This window comes from Chelonia mydas, chromosome 7 (assembly GCF_015237465.2).
Source record: "Chelonia mydas isolate rCheMyd1 chromosome 7, rCheMyd1.pri.v2, whole genome shotgun sequence".
Lineage (NCBI taxonomy): Eukaryota > Metazoa > Chordata > Testudines > Cheloniidae > Chelonia > Chelonia mydas.
The window spans coordinates 111,309,522-111,337,088 of record NC_057853.1 but is presented as its reverse complement, the minus strand read 5'-3'; the positions used below and the strand labels follow the sequence as shown (position 1 = coordinate 111,337,088).

General features: G+C 45.5%; 2 protein-coding genes across 4 annotated transcripts in view; one reads left to right on the top strand and one right to left on the bottom strand.

Annotated features, from left to right (window-relative positions):
- The window catches only part of AFAP1L2 (actin filament associated protein 1 like 2), a 121,317-nt gene that overhangs the window by 54,677 nt on the left and 39,073 nt on the right, over positions 1–27,567 (bottom strand). The window lies entirely within an intron of this gene.
- On the top strand, positions 24,507–25,202 carry LOC102929969 (small nuclear ribonucleoprotein F). The gene has a single exon (XM_027818750.3). It carries the CDS (start codon positions 24,856–24,858, stop codon positions 25,108–25,110), a length of 255 nt encoding a protein of 84 aa, XP_027674551.2. The 5' UTR covers positions 24,507–24,855; the 3' UTR covers positions 25,111–25,202.

Here is a 27,567-nt window from a genome sequence, read left to right as displayed (position 1 = left end):
TGCATTAAGATGGGGGGGAGGGGGGGGAGATGAAATCAAGCACCTCTCTCACACCATATGTATCCTGGAGCGGGCTAGAAGTACTATTAGTTCTGTAGCCCCATCTGGTGAGTATAGTGTACTCTTCCAACCCCCTTGGAACGTCCAGAGCTCTAGTGAAACTGACCATGCTCCTTTGATTCTTAGAATTGCCGCGGGCAGAAACAGTGGAGGTGTTTCCTCACAGCTCAGAGGGAACTGTGCTATGTCGGATTCCCTTGAAAGCGTCTACTCAATACAATGCAGAGCGGAGGCTTTTCCGTAGCAGCCTTTCATTCTCTGGTTTCCCCTAGTAAACATTCTAAGATGGTAGCATTCTACGCTCTCCCACGAGGCTGCTTTGGCAGAAGGCAGATGCCTTCTCACTTTGGTTTTCTTTCTTTGCTGCAGGGGGAAAAAAAAAAAAAATCAATAGACCCCCATCTGAGGATTGTGTGCTGGGTAAAAGCCGATTTAGAGAGAGCATTCAAATTCCTGAATAGTGAGTGTTAGCAGCATACCGTGGGGATCTACCCCATTCTTACTCGGCTAATTGGGACGTTTATAAGGGCTGACTGTTGCTGGGAAGGCAAGAGTATTCTGTGGTGACAGCGGAAGAAAGCTATTCTCTCTAATCGTGAGAAGAGCCAGATGCGTTGCCAGTGACAGCTGCAACAGCTGGATGACCCTTAGAAGAGACTGACTTCCAAAATAACAAAGCACTTACTTCTTCAAATAAGCAGCCATCTCTCCACCTTACCCACTTGAGATTCCTATGAAAGATGAGCTGTGAAAATGGTAAATAGCCACAGCATAAAGGCAGGATTCCTCCATTGACTTCAACAGGAGCAAGATCGGCCAGTACATACTTTAAAAGCAAGCTGCATTTGCATGCCAGTTGGTACATAGCAAACGTATCAGTTCTGTACAGTTCATGAAACATGGTACTGCTGTAGAATGATGCTCACATAGGTTGGATAGGTGCCATAACATGAGTAGGAAGATGGAATGCAGAACCTTTAAACACATGTTGTACACCACAATGTAACTTGGTTTTGATGTTATCAATTCAAGGCCACTGGAAGGTGCAAGTTTAGGCTACAATTTTCAAACTTGGGTGTGTCAAGTTAGGAATTAGACTTGGCACTTCTTTTGAATGAAAATTTTTTTTTAATTAAAACAGTTCATGAAAAACTATTAACTTTTGCCCACATTCTTCAGGAATATTTTCATAAAGTTTTCAATAAAAAAAATTAAAAGGATTATAGAAAATTTTTATTTATTAAAAAAAAAAAATTCCAGCAAACAAAAATCCAATAACCATTTTGATGTTTAAGATACAAACTTATATTTAAAAAATCCTCACAAAGAAAAATGGGGCATTTTTGCACTTTGCAAAATGGAAACAACTTCAAAATTTCAAAACGTTTGTAAACTTCCCCCCATTTTCAACCAGCTATAGGAAGCCCCTCAGCACATTTTGGCACTTGAATAAATTGTCCTGGGTTTTCAAAATGCTGAGCTGTGTCAGAAAAAAAGAGAGAGAGACCACTTCAACTGAGGTGCCTAAATCAGGTTTTAATTGCCTGGCTTTCCACATCCAAGTTGGAAACGTTTGGCTTGATCTTGCTGCAAAACCCGAAATGGAGGAAGAGGGGCAGACAATGTGTCTTGTTGGTCATAGGCTGAGAACGGAACAGTTGAGCCCAAGCAGCTCTGCGTGGGCTGCTTTGGACATTTGAACAAGAATCTTATTGACGAGCCGGCAGCTCTAACCCAGAAACTCTGAACTTTAACTAACCGGCAGCAGAAGATGCACAAAAGGCTTTTCAGTTTTCTGAACAAACAACAGACTTACTTTCCCTGCTCAATCGGAAGATGAGAAACAGCATCCGCGGGGTGGGAGGGGGGGGACGGGGAGGAAGAGGGGGAGAGAAAGCATGAAAAGCACTCAGACGGCTGAAATAGGGGCTTTTCTCTGAGCGATCCCACGCCTTTGGGTCACTTACTGTAGCTTTCATGACAAACACAGCGATGCCCCGCAGAGATATGGGTCTCTCACCCTTTCCATTACAACCCAGGCAGTGCATCACACCAGACTCAGCCGTGCCACAGGAGGTCTCACTCTGGCAAGCAAATTCTTTGCACGAGATTTGAATAAGGCCAGCGGCACATCCCCTTCATAACAGCATCTTTATAGAACACCTGTCATCCCAAAAGATCCCCAAGAGCTTTTTAAATAGTCTGTGGGCTGATTCCTGCATGCACTCACTACCAGGCATAGTGCTTAATTCTGTGAGTTACTCCCCGTTGCACCAATAAATATAGCCATGTAACTGAGTGACCTGAAACCAAGGGGACTGCTTCCGACAATAAGCACTGCTCCTGTAAGTGCATGTATTTCAAGCTTTACATGCTCCCAGCAGACACTTAGCAGACACTTCTGGGGTGGAGTCCGGACAGACAAATACCCACAGCAGCATGATGGGGGAGGGAAAATTTTGGCCAAGGAAACCAAGATGAACTGCTCCTGAATTGAACCCTCTGATGGCTTGGCATGTAGGCAACCCTTCCCCTACAGCAGTCACCTTGTCTCTTCCCCCTACCCTGACCTTTTCCTCTCCTCAGGTTGCTTTTTTTCCCCCTTTTGTTTTCTATTTTTCTCTCTCTCTTGTGTGATCTCTGGGGTTTTTTTGCTTTCCATGCCCATTCCCTACTCACCAGAAGGGCTACATGCTGCTGACTTTGTGGGGGAGCTAGAGAGACCAGCTGCCCTGTATGCTAAGAGACAGCTGTTTGGTGTCTAATGTGGTTTCTAACCATGCCCAGAAAGGACATTGGATCATATAAAACAGCTGTTTTCAAGACAGAATCATGCACAGGACGTGACTGAGAGAGACAAGCACAGGGCTTTGTACCATGAATGAAGCCCTGGGGAGAGTTGTCCCTTAACAACAAGCTTGGTCCAGTATTTTTCATACACCTATCCTTTGTTTCCTTTAGTTAACCTGTGGGAGTGGGAGATCCAATGATTGCTCCATGCAGATGGGCAACATATGGTCTTCTGCCTGAGCTCAACCCTGTGGGAACAGAGACATGGGGAACTAACTCTGTGACAATACAATTGGTTCGGGTGGCAGGCTCCTACCTGGGCAGGGGGCAGCCGTGCACAAGAGCTGCTCTGCAGATGTCTGAATGAAGGGCTGCTGCAGATCAGTAAAGGAAGGGTGGCTGCTCTTAAATGGTCACATAGCACTTTACCAGCAGCTCCTGGAGTGCATCTGAGGCAGATTTAGAGTCATGGGACTTTCCCCATTCCCAGTGCACCTTTTATCCCACCCCACCCAGCAGTCTGTTCCTGCCCTCCTGTGCCAGCAGGGAAAGCACCACGGATTGGTGTCTATTTTGACACGTTGGTGCCCACAGACACTAGCACATCAGCCATGTGGCTAGAAACATGGTTTCCCTGAGGACGTTGGGGGCTTTGGCTGTGGGACCCTCCTTGGTAGCTCAGTCTTCCCCTCTCTACAACAAGTTCACCAGCTATCATGATTGTGGGACCACAAACTCCTAATGATTAGTGCTATCATAATTACTGCCAGTTACAGTACAGGAGCAAAATTCTGCCATACGTACCAGAAGCATAGAAATAACGGGGGTTAACCCTGCCCAAAGTAGCTGGAGCAGGATCTCTCTCTTGCAGGCAGGATGCAATTTAAAGGAATCTGTCAGACATGCAAGGAGGAAGGACCCACACACCACCGAGTCTTAATACCAGTTAGTATCCTTCCTATCTTTTTCTTCTCGTGTTTTCAATCTTTTATATGGCTCAAGACCATCCTTTCTTAAAATGAGCAACTGAAACATTGCAGAAGGCAAAAGAAAAAATGTTGAAGCAACTTTGTTGCATTCAGAGAAAAGTACTGAGAACAGGGATATGCGATTTTCCCCCTCCGCTTCCACTGCAGCACTGATTCCCTGTGTTACACTGATGGGCCATATTAACTTATTCTGTGCCTCTGCTTTCCCATCTGTAAAATGGGTATGATTACACTGTTATTTCACAGGGAAGGGATGTATGCCAAGTACTATGAGATGTTGGTTAACAGGTGCCATCGCAGGGCTTTTAGTGGCTACGTTTCATCTCTTAATATTCTTGCTCAACCACTGTCAAAAATGTTTCATATGATCCTCATCAATCCTCTGTAGAGGGACAGCAGGGAGCATTCAGTTAGACTCTGAGCACTAGTCATTGTGGCAATACGCAAACCAGTTATTTCCTCTGGCATCCCATTACGCAACTGTGTACAGGGGGCAGGCAAACCCACTCCAGAACACAATCTACACACTCTGTTCACAGTTAAAATTCCTCTCTTTCCTAATGACATAATATAAAACAACAGAAGCTTCAGCACATGCCTTCTCCAGCTTAGTAGTTCCCAGGACTTCTCCCTTCATATGTCTCAACCCTATCTGCCACTTCCATTTCTCTTATATCCATGGTGAAACTAACAAACTCCACCTCCCATAGTGAGTCAGAAGGACTGGCTCATTTAGCATCTCTCAGCAGGGTTCCAAGACCAGTTAACACTGTGAGGCCTCAGAAGATCCCAGCCCCCTACTTACAACTGTAAACATAATAAAGGCTGGTCCTGCTCCCTTTAAGATCATTGAAAAAATTCCCATTGACTTCAATGAGAGCAGGATCTGGCACATAATGTGTGATCCCTTATATTTAACAGCAGGGCAACATCTTTATTCCTGCTGCACCTCAGGATGGTCACATCTGCAGTCTCACATAACACATTACACTTATTTCTAGGCAGAATTACAGCTGCCCAGGAGGACATAATACAGCATATGGGTTATTTATTAGTGCAAACCAGCTGGCACAGTTTAAAATGTGTATCGTGCAGGGGAGAACAGCAATATTTGATAAGTGACATCATTTGCCACAGTGACAGTCCCTGCAATGTAACTGACATTCTCCTCAATCACTTCAAACCCCAGATTTTGTCTGGTCAGTTTTCCAAATCCCATGATTTGTACATCAAACTCAAAACTTTCTTTTAGGACTTGATTCATGATTTTGGGCCATTATTTATCTATGCTGCGGTAGCACATGGGAGCCCCAGCCCTGGACCGCATTATCCTAGGCGCTATACAAACATAGAACAAAGATCTTACAGTCTAAGTAGGGTTCTTTCCTTTCCACCAGATTTCAGAGTATTTCAGTCAAACAACTCTCCCAGCTTCCACGTTGCTAGGGAAAATTAATCCCACCCACTTTACCATCTTTACATGCCACAGAATCCAGCCTTTCCACCATGACATAGCTCCGGCACGGAACTGTTGAGTTGGATAGAAAAATGGTGCTGCCAAGGCCATATTCTTCAGCGGCTGAGTATTGCCCAGTTATGCACCAATATGAATATTTCTCAATTCCTTTTCATAGATCATAGATTCCAAGGCCAGCAGGGACCATTGTGATCATCTTCTAGTCTGACCTCCTATAGAATACAGGCCATAGAGCTTCCCTAAATTCATTCCTAGAGTGGCTCTTTTAGACAAACATCCAGTCTTGATTTAAAAGTGGTCAGCCATGGAGAATCCACCACAAACCCTTGGTAAGTTGTTCCAATGGCTAATTATGCTCACCGTTAAAAATGTATGTGTTAGTTCTAGTCAATTTGTCTAGTTTCAACTTCCAGCCATTGGCTCATGTGATGCCTTTCTCTGCAAAATTGAAGAGCCCATTATTAATCACTTCTGCCTTTTTTCCATTAGTATTGATAATTCTACCATTTTCATCTAGCAATGGACCAGCGTCTTTGCTAGGATTCCTTTTGTTTTGAATATACTTAAATACTCCTCATTATTGTCCTTAACTGTGAGGGACATAGACTTCTCCTTGAGTCCCTTTGCTTCCCTTACCAATTTTCTACTAGCTTTTGATTGATATTCATTACTATCAACTTCTTCTTTCTTTTGTGTGTGTATTTTTTATAGCTGCCTTCACCTCCCCTTTTTAACCAATACGGCCTTCTTCCTCGAGTGTGGCTTTCTGGACAACTAGTAAAGTGATCTTAAACAATTCCCAATCACCATTCACATTTGTGAATTACTGTGACAATATTTTTGGCTAAATAGCGTAGACTCAACTTGATTATTATTTTGATTATTAATAATAATAGAATTTGAATTGCCATTCCTGGCCTTTGATTGAGCTACTGCGTTGGAGCAATTTGTCCATCTGAAACGCTCCATGTTCCAACTTATTCGGCTAAAATTGAGAGGGGAAAAAAGCCATTTGTACCATGTAGTTTCATGCCCTATATTCTGCAGCACAACCTACTGTGGCCTAAATGATCCCCTGCATTACACAGTGCTGAGGGGACAAGAGAAGCAGAGAGCCTCCAGAGAGCCACAAGGCAGATGTGTGATAACACCTTCCTCTACTCTTCAATCATCTCCATCCCCACTTCAACTGGAACGGGAGAGACAGTCTCTCACAGCTGAATGGGGGTGGAGTGAGCAGCCATTCCCCATGAATGTCACCAACGTCTGATGCAGAATGCCCCTTCTACTTGAGTTGATTGCAAAGGAGGAAGAACCCATGGGCATGGACACCCAGGAATGGAAGCGTGGCATAGCACAGTGCTATGTTGCTAATGCTCCAGGTTGTGCAGATGTGGAGGGGAGAGAGATCCAGTGGCAGGCTGTCTAGATAAGCAAGGCATGCATTGCATGCCTGACTTGGTCTGTCTTCCTTAGAGAAAGATCAGCTCTTATGCCAGGTCCTCACTTTGAGCACTTACAAGCCAAGATGGGCCTGCCATACCCTCCACCCCCACCGCCCTCTGAGACCTGAACATTTCTGACCTCTAGGGGAAGTTCAGCCCTTGTTCCAGTTTTGGATCAGAATTTTGCAGGCCAATCCAATCTGTTATTACAAACTGGAAGGTGAGAGAGGTTTATGGCAACGTGTGTTGAGGTAGAATGTAAATTACAATGGATGAGGTAAGTATTCATTAGGTTCTAATGCTGAGAAAAGAGAAGTCACCAGACTGGCTAAATTATAGCCAAGCTACAATGATTCCTTGGAGGTTTGTTAATACAAAAGGGAGATTAAAGAGTCAAATCTGAGTTTAAAAATGTCGCAAGGAAATGGGGCTCCCTGGAAGGGCTTCAACTTGTTCATCAGCAGTTTCTTGTTGCAGATTTTCTGCTGAAACATTAAATGAAAACAATGATCTAATTCTTAAATCTATGATAGGATTAGCAATACCTTTGCAGTGTTTATGTAATGGGTTTCAGAGGTTTAATGCAGAATATTATTTCCACTCTGGATAACTGGCTCTTGTTCATGTAAACAAAATCCAAGACAGGCTAAGGAACAAAATCTCTTTTATCCGGTAAATGGTTGTTTTGCTGCATTTGAGAGAACTTTCCCTCATTTCCTGTGCACCTTAATATAGCTTCGCTGTTAGGATACAAAGGCAGGAGCTGACTGACTCAAGTAAAAAAGCCCACTTGCAAAGCATGGTCCATATCCTGCACTTATTTACATCCCCTTGATTGCTATGGGTGTAAATCAGTCCAGAATGTGGCCCGCACAATTGTATAGGTGGCGTTTAGTTACTGTCAGTCTGATTTTCTCCTCACACCATTTTCCACCAGTGCAACTCCACTGTCTTCAATAGCTCTGCTCCTGATTTCACCGGGGTAGGTTTAGGGAGAATCCAGTCCTGTGCTCAACTTTCTCAACCGCGTGCTGTACAAAGCCAGGCTTATGTCATGTTCCCATCAGCTCCATGTCCCTGATTTTTGCCGCGTAATGAAAGATTCCCAGGTAAGAGCAGCATGTCTAAGAGCACGGAGGTAATTCCCACAGGAACTTCTGCACTGAGTGTTAGTTGGCTTGGGAAGGTCTTCTGCTCTGTTCTAGAAGAGGGACGTGATCCGGCAGATCACAGCAGAAGTTGCTTAGCTCAGTGATATGTGCAGTTGTTCACATGGTTAAATATGGGTGGGGATCCTGCTCCGTAGTGGGGAGAGGCAGCACTACTTTACCTGGGCCCAGTGCAGCCGTCACTTCTGTTACATACATTATCCTCTTTCTCCCTGTCCTGCAGCTACCCAGGGAAAGTTCAATAAGATCTTAGTGGGTTTGATCTTGGCCTCTGTTCCCTTCGTAAGTAAAAGGTATAGAAGAGGAAATCCTTGGGTTTATCAGGCCTGCTGCTCCTTGAAGAGGATGGGTTGGCAGCACAGCAGAGGAGGGAAGTAGCCTATCCATACCGGGCCTAGATCCATAGAAAGCACATAAGGAGAACCCAGTGACCTGTGCAGTGGCGTGCCATGACAAGTCACTTGCATGCCTGAGGCAGTCCAAAATGGTGTCCTCCATGCAGCGTGACCTCGCACATACTGTGCATGGGAAGTCACACTAGGTGGAGGACGCCATTTTGTTCTACTTCATGGGGGCTGGACGGAATCATCCAGTTGGACAATGCACAGCCGGGGACTATAGTTTTCTAGCCCCTTGAGAAGCTTTTAACCAGCTCAACTTCCTCCTGAGAAAGAGATTTTTTAGGAAAGCTTCTCTCTCTCACCCACAGATAGTTCAAGGAGCTGGATCCATTGTTGAAAAGACAAAGCAATAATTAATCTTGATAAATAATGACGTTCATCACTTGTGTGGTTCTTTACATCTTCAAAAGGTCCTGACAAACACTCCGGTAAGGGAAGTAAGTAAATGGAAAGGCTGGGAAGAGGAGATAATGGGGCATGAAGGGCAGACAGGCAAAAATGTTCTTCATCCTTTTTCCAATATCCAATGATTTCCCCCTTTCCACAGCTTGGGAGCCCATTCGGATTCTTGCCATTTTTTTCATTGAAAATAAGGACATTTAATTTAAATGTTCATGTTAAGAACCTTATAATAGCGGTTAACTTGAAGGTGCTCCCTGTTGACTTAGTAAAACCAATATTCTGGCTGGAAAAGACTCCTTCTGCCTTTGGCTGTGGAATTAATTCAGTTGAGCCTACGATTACTATCTTGCAAACACAAAGCACCCGCAAGTGATCATATTAATACCGGGGACATGTACAAATGTTCATTCACGGATGTTTATCAAGCACTTTGAAGATGAAGAGCCACAACCCTGGTAATATTAGGCCGGGAAACAGAGTAATAGGTGAAGTGACTTGCCCCCAGCCACAAAACAAGTGAGAAAGAGCTGACAGAAGCATCCTGTCCTGTACTCAGATCACAGCTCTCTCCATTCTGATCAGTTGAATTCAGCGATGCCATTTAAGGGAGGACTACAGTTTTGGAGAATGACATCACTCTCTACAACATAGAGAAGGGATCCAGAAAATCACAGTTCGGGGGGGGAGAGTGGTGTCACGCATTCTCCTTTCCCAACCACCACCGCAAATCTTCCTGTATCAATCCTTTCCCACAGGCTGCTACCACAAATAGTTAGTCAATATTTCAACCTTCCCTCAAACAGTTATTCATTTAAACTCCAGCTCCCAAAGGCAAATCAATGGCAAGTCGGAGAATGCAGCACCACAGAGCCTGAAAATCCTCACGAGGCTAAGAAAACATGAGGATTTTGAGGCTGTGGTTTTTGTTTGTTTCATTTGTTTTGCCTTATCTATTTTTCCCAGCTTTTTGAGACATGGGCGGGGAGCTGAGGAAACTGATAGTGAGTTGAATGGGGGAAAGGGGGAAGAAGTTAATCATCCTTGGATTTGATGTGAAACTAGGGTGACCAGATGTCCCGATTTTATAGGGACAGTCCAGATATTTGGGGCTTTTTCTTACATAGGTGCCTATTATCCCCCACCCTCTGTCCCGATTTTTCACACTTGCTATCTGGTCACCCTATGTGCAACCCTTACACCGGTGAGCATTTACTCCCATTGATTTCAGTGGAACTACTTGCATAAGTAATTGCTCACTAAGACAAACAACGGCAGGGAGGATTTGGGGACAAAGATTGGTTCAGTCCACGTGCTTGGAACGAACATTCATGCTACGCCCCTGGAGCGTGGGAGAGGCACGAGTCATACACAATAAATATCACAGGGCTAAGATAGGCAGCTGTGGGAGCACATTTGTGATGAAGGGTGCGGGCACTGATCGACCCCCTCAGCTGCACTGCAGTGTGCAATGGCCTGCGAAATCCTTTCTCAGCTCATATACTCCTGAACAATAGCCTTTGAGGTTCCCAAGCAGCAAGTGCCAAGTCAAGAGGGGTTTTTCCCCCCATAGAAAAGGAAATGTGTAGATGGTACTGTCCCAGCTACCAGCTTCTGACAGATTTTGCCGCCTCTGCATTCAAGCCAACAGTATGGTACGTACTTTGTAAAATTATACCAGGAGCCATCAGGAAGAATGCCACAAGAATAACCTAAGAGGCTCCCTGAGCAAGCTAGTTTCACGCAGGGTGTTTTTGATCATATTTTTGCTGATGCACAATGTAATTCGGCCTTCTGTTTTTGCTGCGACATCTACTTTCATCCGAGTGGGTGATGAGAGTTGCACGTAGGTTAGTCAGAAAGCAGGTCTGTCAACGCAATGCAAGAGTCCCCGTCCTTGGTTGTGGAAAAGGAGTCTAACTCCTCCTAGTCACCCAGGGAGGTGGGATGAGTAAAAGGGAAGATGCGTTCAACAAAAAGGGATGTGCAACCCAGGGAAAGTCCTATTAAAACTGTTCAGTGATGGTGCAAAATGGTACTGGGAAGGACAGATGGTCTTGTGGACAGGACACTTTGCCAGAGATCAATCCAGGTGGCACTCGGTCTGCCAGGATGCCAGCACTCTTTGGGATTTGCGATGGTGATAGGGCACTGGATGTGGACTCAGGAAGCTAGGTTCAACTCCCAAATCAGCCAGACTTCCTGTGTGACCTTGGGCAAATCACTTCATCTACCCCGTGCCTCAGTTCTCCATCTGTAAAATGGGGGCTAGCATTCCCTGCTTTCACAGGAGTGTTGTGTTGCTAAAAATCTATTGATTGGCAGGTGCTCGGATACTGTGGTGATAAGGGCACAAGTACCTAGCTAGATAGGAGCAGTCCTAAAGTGACAGGCTGTAAGATAAAGCAGCGATTGCAATGCACGTAGAAACATACACGCTTCCATTTACCCCTGTGCTCCCTCCTCAAGTTATTGATTTTTATGTCAAAGCAAGGAAACTCAATAATTAGGTGTATACCTCCGAGCGTTACTGATCATGGCTGCCCTTCATGTACACACACAACCCCCCCCAAATCTCTCCCAGGCCTTGGCTACATTAGGGCAGCTTCCCAATATTTCACAGCATTTTTTTGCACCTTTGGCCATTCTGTAGTTCCTCTATTAATCTGCCCTTTGTGAGCAGATTGAGTGAGTATGGCATGGTACCTTTCTTGCCCAAATCAGCAGCAAGCAACAGGAAAAATCGCTGTTTGAAACTGAACAGAAGAGAGATTATTTGGGGTGGGGGTGGGGGGGAGAACAGAACTGAGTTGGGTTAGTCAGCGGACTGGCAGCAGGAAACCTCCAGAAAAGGCAGCGTTAGGAAATCCAACTTCAAAAGGAGATATGACAAGAACAGGAGTGTCTGTGATACGCCTGAGGAAGTCATTAGAATTTAAAAGATAGATAAATCAAACCAGGACTGTGGGCCCCAGAATCTGAACCCCTTCCAAATAGCAGAAGTTCTCTTCTGCATTTACCCGATTCCCCCTCCCATATTAGAAAGGCAGGATCCATAAATATCACTGTCTTAAAGCACCTTCCAGCAAACTATTGCCACTGCTGAAAACGAAAGGAAGAATTCTGCCCTTACAATTAAATGAATCCCACTCTCCTTCCTCTTTTCTGTTTATTAATAGCAACTTCTTCTTCTTCATTTTTAGGCAGGAGAGGGTTTCTGTCGAGCCTTCAGGGAAAAGGTGTTTCTTGAGGTCTGGATTCATATGATGGCTAAGGCATTGGTTTATCTGTCTTATTGGGTTTCCCCGAGGTGTTGTTTCTTGAAACAGAGACTTCACATCACAGCTGTACATCACAGCTGTTTGCTCTGCTGATTGCTGGCCTGCTGGGTCGAGTATTATTAGAACCAAGCATATGTGATGTTAGATGAGATTTCTGCAAATTTCAGTGGTTTCAAGTTGTTGGGGATCTGGGCCAGATTTTTGTGTGCTTAGAGTCACACATCTTCATGACACCGTTCAAACATGCCCTAGGACTCAAAACGAAAAACTCAGCTGAGGACCGCCACATTTTACGTCATTTCTACTCAACACAGTGAATCAGCCTGAGAACCCTCAACACTTGGCCCAGTTCCACCAGACAGTTTGCAGACCTCTTAGTGAGCCTGGCCTGAGTTACCGGTTTGTAAAAAAACCCCAAACCAGGGTTGAGTTACAAATATTTCGGCCCATGCTGGAACGGGTCCAGCTACCATGCCTGCGTTCATCATTATTTCCATGTTCTCCTTGCCATGGAGAATGAGCATCCCACCACTGAAGCCAATGGAGCTGCTGGTGTAAAGCTGAAGTAATGCGGTGATTATTAGGCTGTATAAGTGCATATGTCTAGTGTGAGGCACTACTGCAATAGCAAATGATCAAACAAACCGAGTACCAACTAGAATAACTTCCTTCCCCATCAAGCGCTTTTCAAGATTTCAAGATTCATTGGCCGTTGCCCCTTACAGGAAATCTGACAATATTACTACAGCAAATGCTAATGCTGCATTGTACAGTAAATGCTAACGCTGACAAACACAAAGCAATGTTCTCCCTTGTCATCTTTGTCTGATTCAGATGAAGGAGGTAGGGAAGTCCAGGGTCACTGGCAGTTTAAGACCTACAAAGTGGCAAGGACAGGATCTTGTGCTATTCTACAAGGATCCGGTGATTAGTGGCAAGCATCCACAACTAGATCAGTGTGAGCACTCTGTAGGGAAGGGGCGGTGAAGATGTCTTCATACCTTGAAGCTGTCACGTGGACCAGAATGTGGTCTCCTGATTCTTGTCCAGATTCCCTTATTCACAGTGTGGCTGTGAATCTCGGAAACTAACCAAATGAGAGTTTCATTGGCAGCACACAGTGACTAGGGAAACTAGTTAATGACGATGGTTATTTTTCTGTTTGGCCATTAGAAAAGCAGGAAAGAATCCAGTGGCAATGACCAAAATTAGTTTCTCCCATTGTTTGATTTAACTCCTGCATGCTGCCATTTTCTTGCATGCTCATCAACCTATGCTCATCAACAGAATTTTAGCTGTATCTCACACCCAGACATTGGCATAGACAATTAACATATGACTCAACATCCGCTCAAAAGAGAAAGATTTAGCAGGTTGGCTATGGTTCAGGTGCAATCCTGTGAGTCATATGGGAGGAATGAGCTCTTAGTGACAGAAACTACTAAGGGGAGTCCTTCAACACTATGACTAACTCTTCTCTTTGTTTGCTTTGTGTTATTTTTCAGCTCTCTTCCCGGAGTTATTTAATGTGTGGCAGGCATGGCAAAAACTCCCTAAAAGCTCCCCCCACCAGCACCTGAATCATGGCCCTGCTCCCGCGCCGCCTCCTTCCCCTGCCCCCAGGCCCCGCTTCCGCGCCGCCTCCTTCCCCCCCAAGACCACATAGCCCTCCCACTTTTAAAAGTGATGGGGCCATGCCCCATGGCCCCCACTGTTCCAATGCCCCTGATGTGTGTCCACAGCTGAAATAGTTTAAGGACACAATAACCATTTCTGTAATGTAGGAAACAATCACAGCCTCAAAATTGGCCAGGATTTTGGCAGCATGCTCTGAAACTGATGTGACTTAAATCTCCATTCCAAACCGTGCATACTTACACGCCTGAGCATCTCCCACAGCTCTGCCTCTATGGTCCTATTCAAATCAGACTCACCCGCTATAACTTCACAGGTTTAAAGGCATAAGTGCCAGGTTGCCAGAAATTATGTCCAGACATTCATACAATGTGATACACTGAATAGAGGAAATTTAAAATCAAAAGGATTAATGATGGGAGAACCCAGAAGTGTTCAGATGATTGGTTCAGTTTGGCTAAGCAATGCTCTTCTCTTTAGATTCCATGAATACCCCGTCTTATCCAAACTTACACACCATTCATTAAAAAAAGTCAAAATCATAAAATTTGTCCTTCTTTATTGCCTTCCGTCAAGGATCTATTAGTGTTTTACATATACACCAGACTCTCGCTAGAACGCGGGATTTGGGACCCATGCGCGGTACCGCGTTAACGCGGGGACCGCATTAAAGTGAATTGCAATTAAAGTAATTAAATTTGGGATCCATGGACGCGACTGCATTATATGTGAATTTGCGCTATATAGACGCGCGTTCTAGAGAGGGTCTGGTGTACTAATTAATTCAGCCTCAACACCTCTGCAAGGGAGGTATGCGACAGAAATCCCACTACTGAAAGGCAGCCACCTCTGAGAAGGGATGCAGCATAGGTTTAAAAGACCCGAGCAGCACTATACAACAGTTTAGGGCCAACAGTTCAGGATAGGACATGAAGCAGACCATTACATCCGATTGAAACTGCATGGGAAATTTAACTGGAGAGGATGACCCAAGTGGGTATCTGGCTGCGAACCAGAGTTTACATGGCTAAACTCCCAAAAAGCATCCTGGGATTCTTCATGAGCACACGTGGTAAAGATCTTTGGTGAAAGATGTCACTTCCAGCAGCAGAGCACCTGTAATCCCATGCTGATGCCCTGACTCAGTGGAAGAGTGGGTCACCTACTGAATAACCATCACCATGTCCAGCAGCTCAGGTTGTTCCTTCCAGGTTTTCAAACCAACCTTGCTGAGCTTGTGAGATCTGATGGGACCAAAATGGCGCAGGTCTTTTGTACACTTTATTGAAACAGCTGATCTCGTGTATCTTGGTACAAAAAAAAAAAGTTCTTTTAAACTTGAACTGAAAACCTGATACAAGGCCAGCATTGTTGTGCAATGGAACAAGTTTGGTTATTGGCCATAAAATAAAACATTTTCCCTTGAAAACTGCTCCTTGAGATATTGGCATGGTTGGAATGGTCAGAGTAGATACTTTGGCTCTCTGTTTTCAGTGTGTATTTAAGGTAAGTCACATGCAGACTTAGAACCGCAGCATCTCTATTCTGTCTCCAGGCTCCGCCATATGGTAGAGAACAATTGTGAGAGAAGTTTGCCCAACATTTATCATCACAGTTGTGCCTACAGGCCCTAGCTGAGATCAGGACCCCATTGTGATAGGCACTGTGCATATGCGTAATAAGAGACAATCCCTGCCTAGAACAGACAAAGGCTAGGAGGGAAGCAGATACACAAAGAAGTGCAACGCCAGTGATAACGCCAGCTGTCCTGATTCCAGGCTAGTATTCTTTCCACTGGACCCCTCTGCTGCCTTGTCTCTGTCCCCTTTCCAGTAAGCAGGGGAAGTTACGTGCAACCACAATGCTGCTCCTGCATATTGAGAAGAGACCAGACCCTTCTTCATCTCCCTGGTTACTTTGAATCTGCCTAGGATTACAGCCACACGTTACCCTCTTTAGTCATAGGGTGGCGCTGTAGGTTTAAGTTACACTGCTCTGCCCACCTTACATCTTTAATCTTGTCTCCTCTCACACTGCCTCCCATCCCCATGCCCCAAACAAGACCAGGCTTGATTCCCCCTCGCTTTCTTTCTCTGGGCCCTTTGCCATGGCATCCCCATGTGTGAAATGCTCCACCAATCACTTTTCAACTCAGACCGGTGTCTCCTGACACACTGCAAAATAAAGTAACAGCGGTACTGATTAATGGAACCTCAAGGTGTGTGACCACCTGAAGAGAGCAAGCATGTGTTATGACTGTAACCCTTGTCCTTCCTCATCTTTCGCCCACTGCTTGGCACCCTCTCCTTGGGCCATGTGAGACTGTGATCTTTCTGAGGAAGGAATAATGGACCAGATCCTCAAGTGTATTCACCCTGAGAAGCACCTGGAGCAAGTTATGGAGGGGCACCATGTGAAACAGAGCACAGATCGGGCCCTAGATTTTACCTTCCAGCTTAATACACAACTCATTGCTACAGAGTTAAGACTTTCCTGCTTCTGCTTTGCAGAGATGTGGCAAAACTCTCTAATATAGACCTGGCCTCAGAGAGAGGAGACTCCAGAGAGTGTTTCTGAGTCAACATCAGGTATGGGCCCAAACCAGAACACTGGGCACGAACCCCACCCTCACCCCAACCCTTTGGATAGGTCAGATCAGAATCTAAGCTTGGCAGCTCGGGCCCATCTCTAGTCGAAATACACATGCTCCCACTAGAGAGATGCTTCTTATTCTGTCTTTCATTGCAAAGAAAAACATTAAAATCATAGCTTACCCACTTTCCTTGTTTTTTCCCATTGCTAACAAACAATTCCTGTAAGTGCATGACACAGGAGCAAGACCGTGGGTTGGTTCTGTGAATTGCTTGTCCCACACTTACCTCATCATTAAGGAATAGCTGCAATATTCTGAGCTCTCTTTTAGAAGCTTCTGTGAAATAAGGAGTCCGCTGCTGATTGTACTTACACCAGCCTAACTCCATAGGTCTCGTTCCTGGTTTAGGCTAGTGTAAATCAGATCAGAATCTGGCCTCAGAGCTTCTTCTTTGCAACAAGATGGAAAACCAGCAATAAAAACAAACCCACCCAGAATCAGGAGGATTCAGAAAGCACCCACCTCCCACATAAAATTCAACTTCTGTTTGAAAATTTTGAGACAGGATATATCTTAACTGGGTTGACACATCTGGTTCCCAGAAGGACCTCAGCTTCAGAGCTGCCCTGAACAGAACAAAACTTTCCCTAACACCCAAGAAAACAGAGAGAAGATGAAAAGCCTGAAATAAGCCACTGAAATCATCTAATGAATACAGAACTAAAATCAATGTAAGGGGACTCTTAGCAGCGGTAGGCTCAGAAATCTTGGCTCCTCCAGTTCCCCAAATTATCCCTATTCAGCAAAGCGCCTAAGTACATGCTGGACTTGGAGCACAGCCCTTGACCCCTGCGCAACAGAAAAGTGATCAGAGGGTCTGCTGTGTTCATGTATTCCCATATCCCAGAGTAATGAAGCCAATTTCAATACTTAGGGAAAAACCAAACCTATCTAAAAGCTAGTTGCTGCAGCTGACCTACCCCCTCGTGGCCCATTCAGCAAGGTAGTTAAGTACATGCCCCTGACCTGCCGAGCCTGGGGGAGAGGCACCTACGCCACGGCCCCAGTCCCGGAGCTGCCACAGCAGGAAGAGGCACCTCTCCCTCCACACCCAGGTGCCGCTGCGGGAAGAGAGAGGTGGGGAGAGTTCTCTCCCCCTGCCGTAACCCCGGGGCAGCCTGCACCCAAACCACTCATCCCTGGCCCCACCCCAGAGCCCACACCCCCAGCCAGAGCCCTAACCCCCTCACTCCTCATCCTGGCCCCACCCCAGAGCCCACACCCCCAGACGGAGCCCTAACCCCCTTACCCCAACCCTGAGCCCCTCATCCCCTCCACCCCAGAGCCCATACCCCCAGACAGAGCCCTCACCCCTGCCACATCCCAACCCTCTGCCCCAGCCCCACCCCAGAGCCCATACCCCCAGACAGAGCCCTCACCCCTGCCATATCCCAACCCTCTGCCCCAGGCCCATCCCAGAGCCCGCATCTCCAGCCAGAGCCCTCATCCCCCGACTCCAACCCCCTGCCCCAGCCCTGAGCCCCTCATCCCCAGCCCCACCCCAGAGCCCGCACCCCCAGCTGGAGCCCTCACACCCCTGCACCCCAGCCCTTAGTCTCCTCCCACACGCCGAACCCCTCGGCCCCACCCCCACCACATGAATGTTGCTATGTGCACCAATATGAAGGTGATGTGCACCCATATGGAGGTGTTGTGTCACACATCACCTCCACGTTGGTGCACATAACAAAATTCATTCCACACATGTGTGGGAAAAATTAGAGGGAACGCTGTTCACCATGAGAGTGAGGAAGATGTCACTTGCTCTCTGACATCACACCTCCCCCTGAATCTCAGTGTGGGAGGGAATCTGGACCTGTCTTTTCAATACACTCTGAAAACTTCCCTAGAAATGAACTTCATTTGCTCTCCAGGTGAGGTGCATCCTAAGGGATCTGACAATGAAAGGAAAACTGGCTGGTACATGCATGAATATCCCCCAAACTTGTGTTCCCAGTAGCGAAGGAGCCAGGAGCTATGTTATTGTTTAATACACTATAAATAATAATAATCAAGATTCTGTCCCACTTCCAAGTTCTCTCCATAATCTGAGCAGCATTAACAAAGGCAAGAAGGCAAACAGAGAACATCCCCAGGGGACATGAAAACACCCAGCTATTCCCAGAATACGAACAGATTAGACAGCCACAGCTGGAACATGCCTGGGAGCAGACTCCTGCTGCGTAGTGTGGCCTCCCAGTGCAGAGCTCTCACAGGCAGTGCTACAAACAGTGGGTCAGGAGGTGCATTCCTCCACTAAAAATACTCTGAGAAAGAATGAATGAGCAGCAGCCCGGCTCAGATCATACAGCAGCAAAGACTGACTTTACCTACAGGATATCATTTAGACTGAGCACTTCAGGGAAGGGACCGTCTCTCGCTGTGTGTTTGGATGCACAATTGGGCTCTGATCTTGGTTCGGGTCCCCTTGGAACTGCTGTAATAAACAATAATAATTTGTATTATTTGTATTGTGGAAGTGCTTAGGGACCCCACTGTGGTAGGCACTGTGCCAAGAGATGGTCCCTGCCCCAAAGAGCTTGCAATCTAAGCAAACAAATCCTACTCTCTTCTGTGTGGGTGTCCTGGGGGATGGAAGGAAGACAGATGGTAAAGATAGAAAGTAAGCATCACCACATCTAATCCCCAACACACACGTGCTGGCAATAGGGAAGGATCACTCCCTATCACTCAAGGGAACCTTAGGAGCAATGCCCAGATCCATAGGAGAGTCACAAGGTGTGGTCTGTTAGTAAGAGTCGATGGCCACGCCCCACAGCAGCTGCTAAGCACATTAGCCTGGGTACATGAGGCTCAATATTCAGAGAAGTGAACTCCACTGAGCAGCGCTCCCTGCCCTCTTCAGGGAACTGTGTCTTTTCCAGCAGGAGGTGAGCAGTGGAGGGTGCAGTGACCCCCATAAGAGGAGCTGGCCCTCCATTAGTCATAACAAGGGCTGTACTTAGCAGCAGGAGTCACTCGTTTAAAAAAACATGTCTGAAACCAGCACCAAAAATAAAAGACAGTAACAAGTTCATTGCCATCAGGCTTAGTATTATGGCAGCCAGACACCAGGGTCCTGTATGCAAGCATCCGCCTGGTAGAAATCCACTATTCATTACACACTGAGGGGGTGGACAATGGATATTAGTGTCTGCGCTACCACGTTACAATCTGGCCATGGCTAAGACTTCCCTGGGCTCCTGGGTACTAGAAGTCAACCCATGTATTAGCTTTTCATTCCAAGATAGCTGAAAGCCATCACCAGACCATTGATTAGAACTTTATGGAATTATGAATGAATAAAACAGAAATCCCGTTGTCTTAAATCTCCATGGCACGACCACATGAAAAGAGAGGTTGCAAGAACAGGCTGGATCCTTAATCCATCAAATCCTGCTTTCAGCTATGACCAGTACCTGGTGATATTGCAGAGAAAAGTGGACCTTCCATAAGACAGCTTGACCCCTGAATCAGCCAACATGGTCTGGTGGCTGGAGCACTGGACTGAGACTCAGGAGACATGGGTGGTCTCCCCAGTGTTGCTGCTTTTTGCCTACCACAAAAAGGCCCTGATCTCAGCTGGGAGCTCTAGATACTACAATTGTAGTGACCACATTTCCTGAAGAATAATTTTTTATTACCCTAAGAGCCCTCTATCTGATTCATAGATTCCAATGCCAGAAGGAACCATTGTGAGAGTCTAATCTGACCTCCCGCAGAATCCAGGCCACAGACTTTCCCCAACATAATTCCTAGAGCATACCATTTAGAAAAACAGCCAATCTTGACTTAAAATTTGCCAGTGATTGAGAATCCACCATGACCCTTGGTAAATTGTTCCAATTGTTCTTCCTGGCATAGAGACAGGTGTTAATGTTGGTTATACAGTCATCTAGTCCTTTTTCAAAGCTGTCCAGCCCTGTTAAAAAAAGCATTTGACTCTTTGACCTAAGGTAGAGAATTCTAGAGGCTGCGTGTGCAAAGCAGCACAAGCATCTCTCCGGCTCTCTAGAGCCGTGGTTCTCAACCGGGAGCATATGTACCCCTGCGGGTACGCAGAGGCCTTCCATGGGGAACATCAACTCATCTAGATATTTGCCTACTTTTACAACAGGGTACATAAAAAGCACTAACGAAGTCCGTACAAATTACAATTTCATACAGACAATGACTTGTTTATACTGCTCTATAGACGATACACTGAAATGTAAGTACAATATTTATATTCCAATCAATTTTATAATTTATGATAAAAATGAGAAAGTCAGCAACGTTTCAGTAATAGTGTGCTGTGACACTTCTGTATTTTTTTATGTCAGATTTTGTAAGCAAGTAGTTTAAGTGAGGTGTAATGTGGGCTATGCAAGACAAAAATCAGATTCCTGAAAGGAGTACAGTAGTCTGGAAAGATTCAGAGCCACTGCTCGCAGTGCTTTTCAAACGCTTTTCATTTATGGACCCCTAAAAAATTTCAGATGGAGGTGTGGACCCCTTTGCAATTCTTAGTTTGCAGAAACCACTGTTCTATCATAACAACAACCTTTCGTGGACCCCTTAGACATAGTCTGTGGACCCCCAGGGGTCCGTGGACCACAGGTGGAAAACCACTGTTCTAAAGGCTTCTCTTTCTCCACCCCAGCCTAATTAGTCACTTGACCTGCCTATTATGGGACTGTGATATTCTCCCCACTTGGGGAGGAGAGCTGACTGACACACAAGTAGGGCTGGGCACAGTGCCTCTTAAAAGGGGCAGTCACCCTGTGACAAGCTTGCCATATTGCAGATAGGGAAAACAGAGAGAGTAGTTAAGGCCCAGATTTTCAAAGGTATTTAAGCACCTAAAGATGCAGATAGGTGCCTGGTGGGATTTTCAAAAGCACAGAGGCACCCAACTCCCACTGATATCAGCTCAATCCAGCTCTACTTATCTCTGGGAAATATCCCGTTGCCACTTGGAGGCTTAACACAGATATTATATTAGCACAACCACTACCACACTAGTACAACATTATCCAGTCTTATGAAATGCTGAGTTCTCTGGTGAGGAGCTGGGGGCACCTTACATTGCAATCACTTTCCCTGTCAGGACAAGGTCTTGAGCTCACAACACAAGGAGAACACACTTTCAGGAGAGCATCCCTTGGGAGCTGAACAACAGTTGTCAAATGCCAGACTGGAATTGTCAAGCTAATAATAATGCATCAATTTTTAACAGTGAAGGTCATTAACCATTGAAACAATTTACCAAAGATCATGGTGGATTCTTTTTTAAATGAAGATGGGGTGTTTTTCTAAAAGATATGCTTTAGGAATTACTTTGGGGAAGTTCTATGACCTGTGTTATACAGAAGGTCAGACTAGATGATCAAAATGGTCTCTTCTCACTTTTTCTTCACATTTACCTACCATTAGTTTCATAATAAGTAACTCCTTATTCTAATATTATGGGAGGATGGAGTGATCAGCTTCCATTGTATCCTTCAGATTAGATTGTCTGCAATGGTGGAGGTTGTGATTTTGTGGAGAGGACAAACATACAGATAGACATTTCCCCTTGGTCTCTATTGGGAGACCAAGTGTACTTCGATTTCCAGAAAGCCTTTGACAAGGTCCCTCACCAAAGGCTCTTATGTAAATTAAGTTGTCCTGGGATAAAAGGGAAGATCATTTCATGAATTGAGAACTGGTTAAAAGACAGGGAACAAAGGGTAGGAATAAATGGTAAATTTTCAGAATGGAGAGGGGTAACTAGTGGTGTTCACCAAGGGTGAGTCCAAGGACCCTATTCAACTTATTCATAAATGATCTAGCGAAAGGAGTAAACAGTGAGGTGGCAAAGTTTGCAGACAATACTAAACTGCTCAAGATAGTTAAGACCAAAGCAGACTGTGAAGAACTTTAAAGATCTCACAAAACTAAGTGATTGGGCAACAAAATAGCAAATGAAATTTAATGTGGATAAATGTAAAGTAATGCACATTGGAAAAAATAACCCCAACTATACATACAATATGATGGGGGCTAATTTAGCTACAACTAATCAGGAAAGAGATCTTGGAGTCATCGAGGATCGTTCTCTGAAGACATCCACACAGTGTGCAGAGGGAGTCAAAAAAGCAAACAGGATGTTAGGAATCATTAAAAAAAAGGATAGAGAATAAGATGGAGAATAACTTATTGCCCTTATATAAATCCATGGTACGCCTACATCTTGAATACTGCATACAGATGTGGTCTCCTCATCTCAAAAAAGATATACTGACATTAGAAAAGGTTCAGAGAAGGGCAACAAAAATGATTAGGGGTTTGGAATGGGTCCCATATGAGAGAGATTAAAGAGGCTAGGACTTTTCAGCTTGGAAAAGAGGAGAGTAAGGGGGGATATGATAGAGGTCTATAAAATCATGAGTGGTGTGGAGAAAGTAAATAAGGAAAAGTTATTTACTTGTTCCCATAATATAAGAACTAGTGGCCACCAAATGAAATTAATGGGCAGCAGGTTTAAAACAAATAAAAGAAAGTTCTTCTTCACACAGCGCACAGTCAACCTGCGGAACTCCTTGCCTGAGGATGTTATGAAGGCTAGGACTATAACAGGGTTTAAAAGAGAACTGGATAAATTCATGGAGGTTAAGTCCATTAATGGCTTTTAGCCAGGATGGGCAAGGAATGGTGTCCCTAGTCTCTGTTTGTCAGAGGGTGGAGATGGATGGCAGGAGAGAGATCACTTGATCATTACCTGTTAGGTTCTCTCCCTCTGGGGCACCTGGCATTGGCCACTGTCGGCAGACAGGATACTGGACTGGATGGACTTTTGGTCTGACCCAGTATGGCCATTTTTATGTTCTTATTCTTATGGGAGGGGAGTAGCAAGATCATACTGTTACCCCTTTTTGACACAAGCAATTAGCCAAAGTTTGGGGCCCTGTGGGGCCCATTAGGAAGAGAAATTGATTAAAGCATCAGGTACCTTTGTAAATAAAGCGGATTGCATCGAAGAAGGAACCAAGTCCTGTTTCCCTGAACATAAGAGAAATCAAATGACAGGAGATGGTTCCCTTCAACCCAACCCATTACAACTATTCTACCATCCTTCCTAGGGTCCAGAAACAAGCCCTCTCCCCTTTGGTGAAAGCAGCTTTTACAACGTTCTCCTTGGAAAAGATAAATAGAATTTTTGATCCAAGTATGATGTGCTTTTGCCATAAAAAATCGGTACTATAGTGAACCAGGAAATGCCTCCCCTGGATATACAGCATCCTTGGGTGAGTTTCTTCATTAGGAAGAGATCAGCAATCAGCAGTAGTAGTGAAAGGAGAAAAGGGAGAGAAACCAAGAGCACAGCAGTCAGAAATTCCTTGCTGTCATTTCATTAGTCTGGGGGCAGGAAGGGGGTAGGGAGAGCAGAGGGAAAAGGGTTTCTCACTTTGTTTCTGTATATTTTCCATAAGTCTCATGCCTTCTGTGACAAAGTTCCTCCTCTGCCTTGATGGGTCCTGTGCTTATTGGCAGATTTGCTCACCTCAGAGGTTCACGGCAGCCCTCAGTTTGGCCACTTTCGTGGCCTCATCACTGGTCAGCATGGGGAAAAGGAAGAAGAACAATCCCCACAGTCTCTGCTGATCCACCTAGTGGATCGGGGAACAGGCCAGAGACCTTCCCCTCTGCTGGAACCCACAGTCCAGGTCAACTCCTCCAGTATCAAGTAGGGAATTGCGGGGGGGATGGAGGAATGGGGGGAACCCAGGCCCTCCCCCTACTCCAGGTTCCAGCCCAGGGCCCTGTGGATTGCAGCTGTCTACAGTGGCTCCTGTAACAGCTGCATGACAGCTACAACTCCCTGGGCTACTTCCCCATGGCCTCCTCCCAACACCTTCTTTATTCTCACCACTGGACCTTCCTCCTGATGTCTGATAATGCTTGTACTTCTCAGTCTTCCAGTAGTACGCCTTTTCACTCTCAGTTTCTTGCACATCTTGTTCCCAGCTCCTCACACACACACCACAAACTGAAGTGAGCTCCTTTTTAAACCCAGGTGCCCTGATTAGCCTCCCTTAATTGATTCTAGCAGCTTCTTGATTGGCTGCAGGTGTTCTAATTAGCCTGTCTGCCTTAATTGTTTCCAGAGAGTTCCTGATTGTTCTGGAACCTTCCCTGTTACCTTACCCAGGGAAAAGGGACCTACTGAGCCTGGGGCTAATATATCTGCCTTCTATTACTCTCCGGTAGCCATCTGGCCCGACCCTGTCACACTATGTTCACCGTAATATTTATTTTTCCTTACTCAGCCAGCCAGTGCAGTAGCTTGACTTATAGTTGTATTATTATCTGCAAATTTTATTTCTTTACTGCTTGTCATTAAAGTCTTAGGTATTTTACAGAAAAAAAAAAAAAAAAAAAAAAAAAAAACCTTCCCTGTTACCTTACCCAGGGAAAAGGGACCTACTTAACCTGGGGCTAATATATCTGCCTTCTATCACTCTCCAGCGGGTGCACGTAATTTTTGCAAGTAATTTTTGTTTTTATCACTGCCTTGTGCCAGGCCGCGTTACGATGAGCTTGCCCCTGAACCCCAAGCCCTTCCTGAATGGGCTGACAGGGAAGCCGGTGATGGTGAAGCTGAAGTGGGGGATGGAGTACAAGAGCTACCTGGTGTCTGTCGATGGCTACATGAACATGCAGCTTGCAAACACAGAAGAATACATAGATGGTGCATTGTCAGGACACCTTGGTGAAGTTTTGTTAAGATGTAACAATGTCCTGTACCTCAGAGGAGTAGAAGAAGAAGATGGAAAAATGAGAGAATAAGTTTGTATATTTCTGGAAAATAAAGATTAGTTTTTCACCAAAAAAAAAAAAATCACTCTCCTGTAGCCATCTGGCCTGACCCTGTCTCACTACGTAAATCCACTGCTTTCTGCACCTGATGCTGGAGGGCTGCTGCTGAGATACACTCAGCCGTATGGCCACTGCCCCAAGAGGCTGTTCTGGGGATAGGTAGGGTGCAGGGACACTCCAGCAATGCCCCAATAGCCCTTGCCACACCCTATATGGCTACAGTTTGGGGGTAGGGTACAGAGGCCTCTATGGCAGCTCCACAGGAGCAGAGAATTCTTCCCGCACAGGCAAATCTCCCACGAGCTGGCTAAACTGTTCCAAAACGTGTCTGCGGATCAGACCTGGAATTAATAAATCTGGGGCCTGTAAATGAGATCAAAATAAGGCCCCAGCAACTGGAATTGTCAACACAACACACTAAATTCCTCCATCAAGTCTGGTCCTTTGGGAAGAGAGAAAGAATCATGCTTTCCCGTACTGCCCCCATCTTGGATGGAGTCATGAGCATTAGAAATCAAAGTGCTTTATTCTTCTAGCCCTTTCACCTTTCTGTTCCTCCCTAGTGCTAATACATGATGTTTTCCAAGGAAAATTGAGCAATTTGGCCCCATTATTTTATCCCTGGTTTTCTTGAATCTTGCCCTTGGTGATCCCATTACACTATTGAAATTTATTTGTTTATATTTGCAAATGATAAAGCAGAGGTGTTGGAGACACTACAACCGCCTTTGTATCTGCCCAGAATCATCCAGCTTTCTCCACCAGTCCTATGATTTTCCAGCCTTTCTTTTGTAAATATACACATGGAGCCAGATGACTCAGCCTATTGTTCCTCCTCCTCCCTCCTCCCCCCCCCGCCCCGATTTAAAGCTGAGATATGGGGAGTAGCACATGCTTGGGTGGAGGGAGGGGTTACTACACGTGAAAACAATGTCACGTTTTTTCCAATGTGCATTTGTTTTTCCATGCAACTCCCAACCTCTCCCACAGAAAGGATATGCAAAGTACGGGGGATAAGAAAATGCAAAAGAAAATTATAGTGTGGCTGTGATCGATTTTATAGTGAAGCAAGATAACTTCCAAGGTTTAACCATCAATCTACTGTCTTACTGAACAACTGGAGTTAACCAGAACACTTCCCAAAACAATTCTCAAACAGCATTCCCCAAATGCAGCTGTTGACGTTGCAGATGTTGAACTGCTGCCGATTAACAGACTTTATGTCAATCTCGTCTCTTAAGCAGAAGAAAAAAAAAATATCCTGGAATCCATCTCTCCTCACCCCCAAACACCACAGACTGCTGGACATTTGGCACAGCCCTGCTGTGTTGGAGGGATGGAAACCATGACAGTGGTCCCATTTACAGATGTGCACTTACACTAGAAAGCACTCCTGCCCAGCCAAGCTGAGACCCAGATGTTAGATCATCTGGCTCGGAACATCCCAATGAGGCTTCCAAACCTCCAAAAATAGAGGGCAGCCAAAGAGAATCTCCACAGCAAACAAGGATTCATAACAGGATTGGAGAATAACCTTGCTGCAGGTTTTTACCCAGATTTTTCCCTCATGGGGAGGGAAAAAGAAAAAGGCATCTGGCAAATTCCTATCCCTGTTTATTGCAGTTTTGTGGTAGCCCTGAAGGTCCCAGAATATGAGACACACAAGGTGAGTGAGGTAATATCTTTTATTGGACCAACTTCAGCAGGTGAGAGACATGCTTTCAAGCTACACAGAGCTTTCTTCTTTAGCTCTGGAAAAGGTACTTAGAATGTCACATAAAAGAACAGATTGTTTAGCATAAATATTTAACACATATTCTAAGAAAGAGAAGGTGGGTGAGGTAATATATTTTATGGGACCAGCCTCTGTTGGTGAGAGAGACAAGCTCTGGGGCATGGACTCACCTCTGGCGGTTCCCGGTCAGCTGGGGTGCAGAGGCAGGCTTCCCGCCTGTCCTGGCACTGCGGACCACACTGCAACCTGGAAGCGGCCAACAGCAGGTCCGGCTCCCCCCACCCAGTTCCCATTGACCAAGTGCAGAGCCGGTGCTCGGGGCGGGGGCAGCGCGCGGAGCCCCATGGCCCCCCTGCCTAGAAGCCGGACTCACTGCTGGCTGTTTCCGGAGCACAGCATGGTGTCAGAAAAGGTAGGCATTAGCCTCCTTAGCTGGGCAGCACCGCTGATGGGACTTTCAATGTCCCAGTTGGCGGTGCTGACCCAGTGCCTCACATGCTGGGTCGCGACCCACAGTTTGAAAAACACTGTGCTAAGAGACCATTCAAAGTGAAGTGGCCTGTTAACAGCTTTCCAGTCATAGGACAAAGAACTCAAAGACCCTCCCACAAACCACAATTCATCCAGGAATTCGAGGATATTATCAAATCCTTCCTCAAACAACTGCAAGAGTAACTCTAAAACATCATCTC

Excerpts from the sequence above, each read along its gene's own strand:
- LOC102929969 (XM_027818750.3), top strand. The coding sequence starts at position 24,856 with ATGAGCTTGCCCCTGAACCCCAAGCCCTTCCTGAATGGGCTGACAGGG.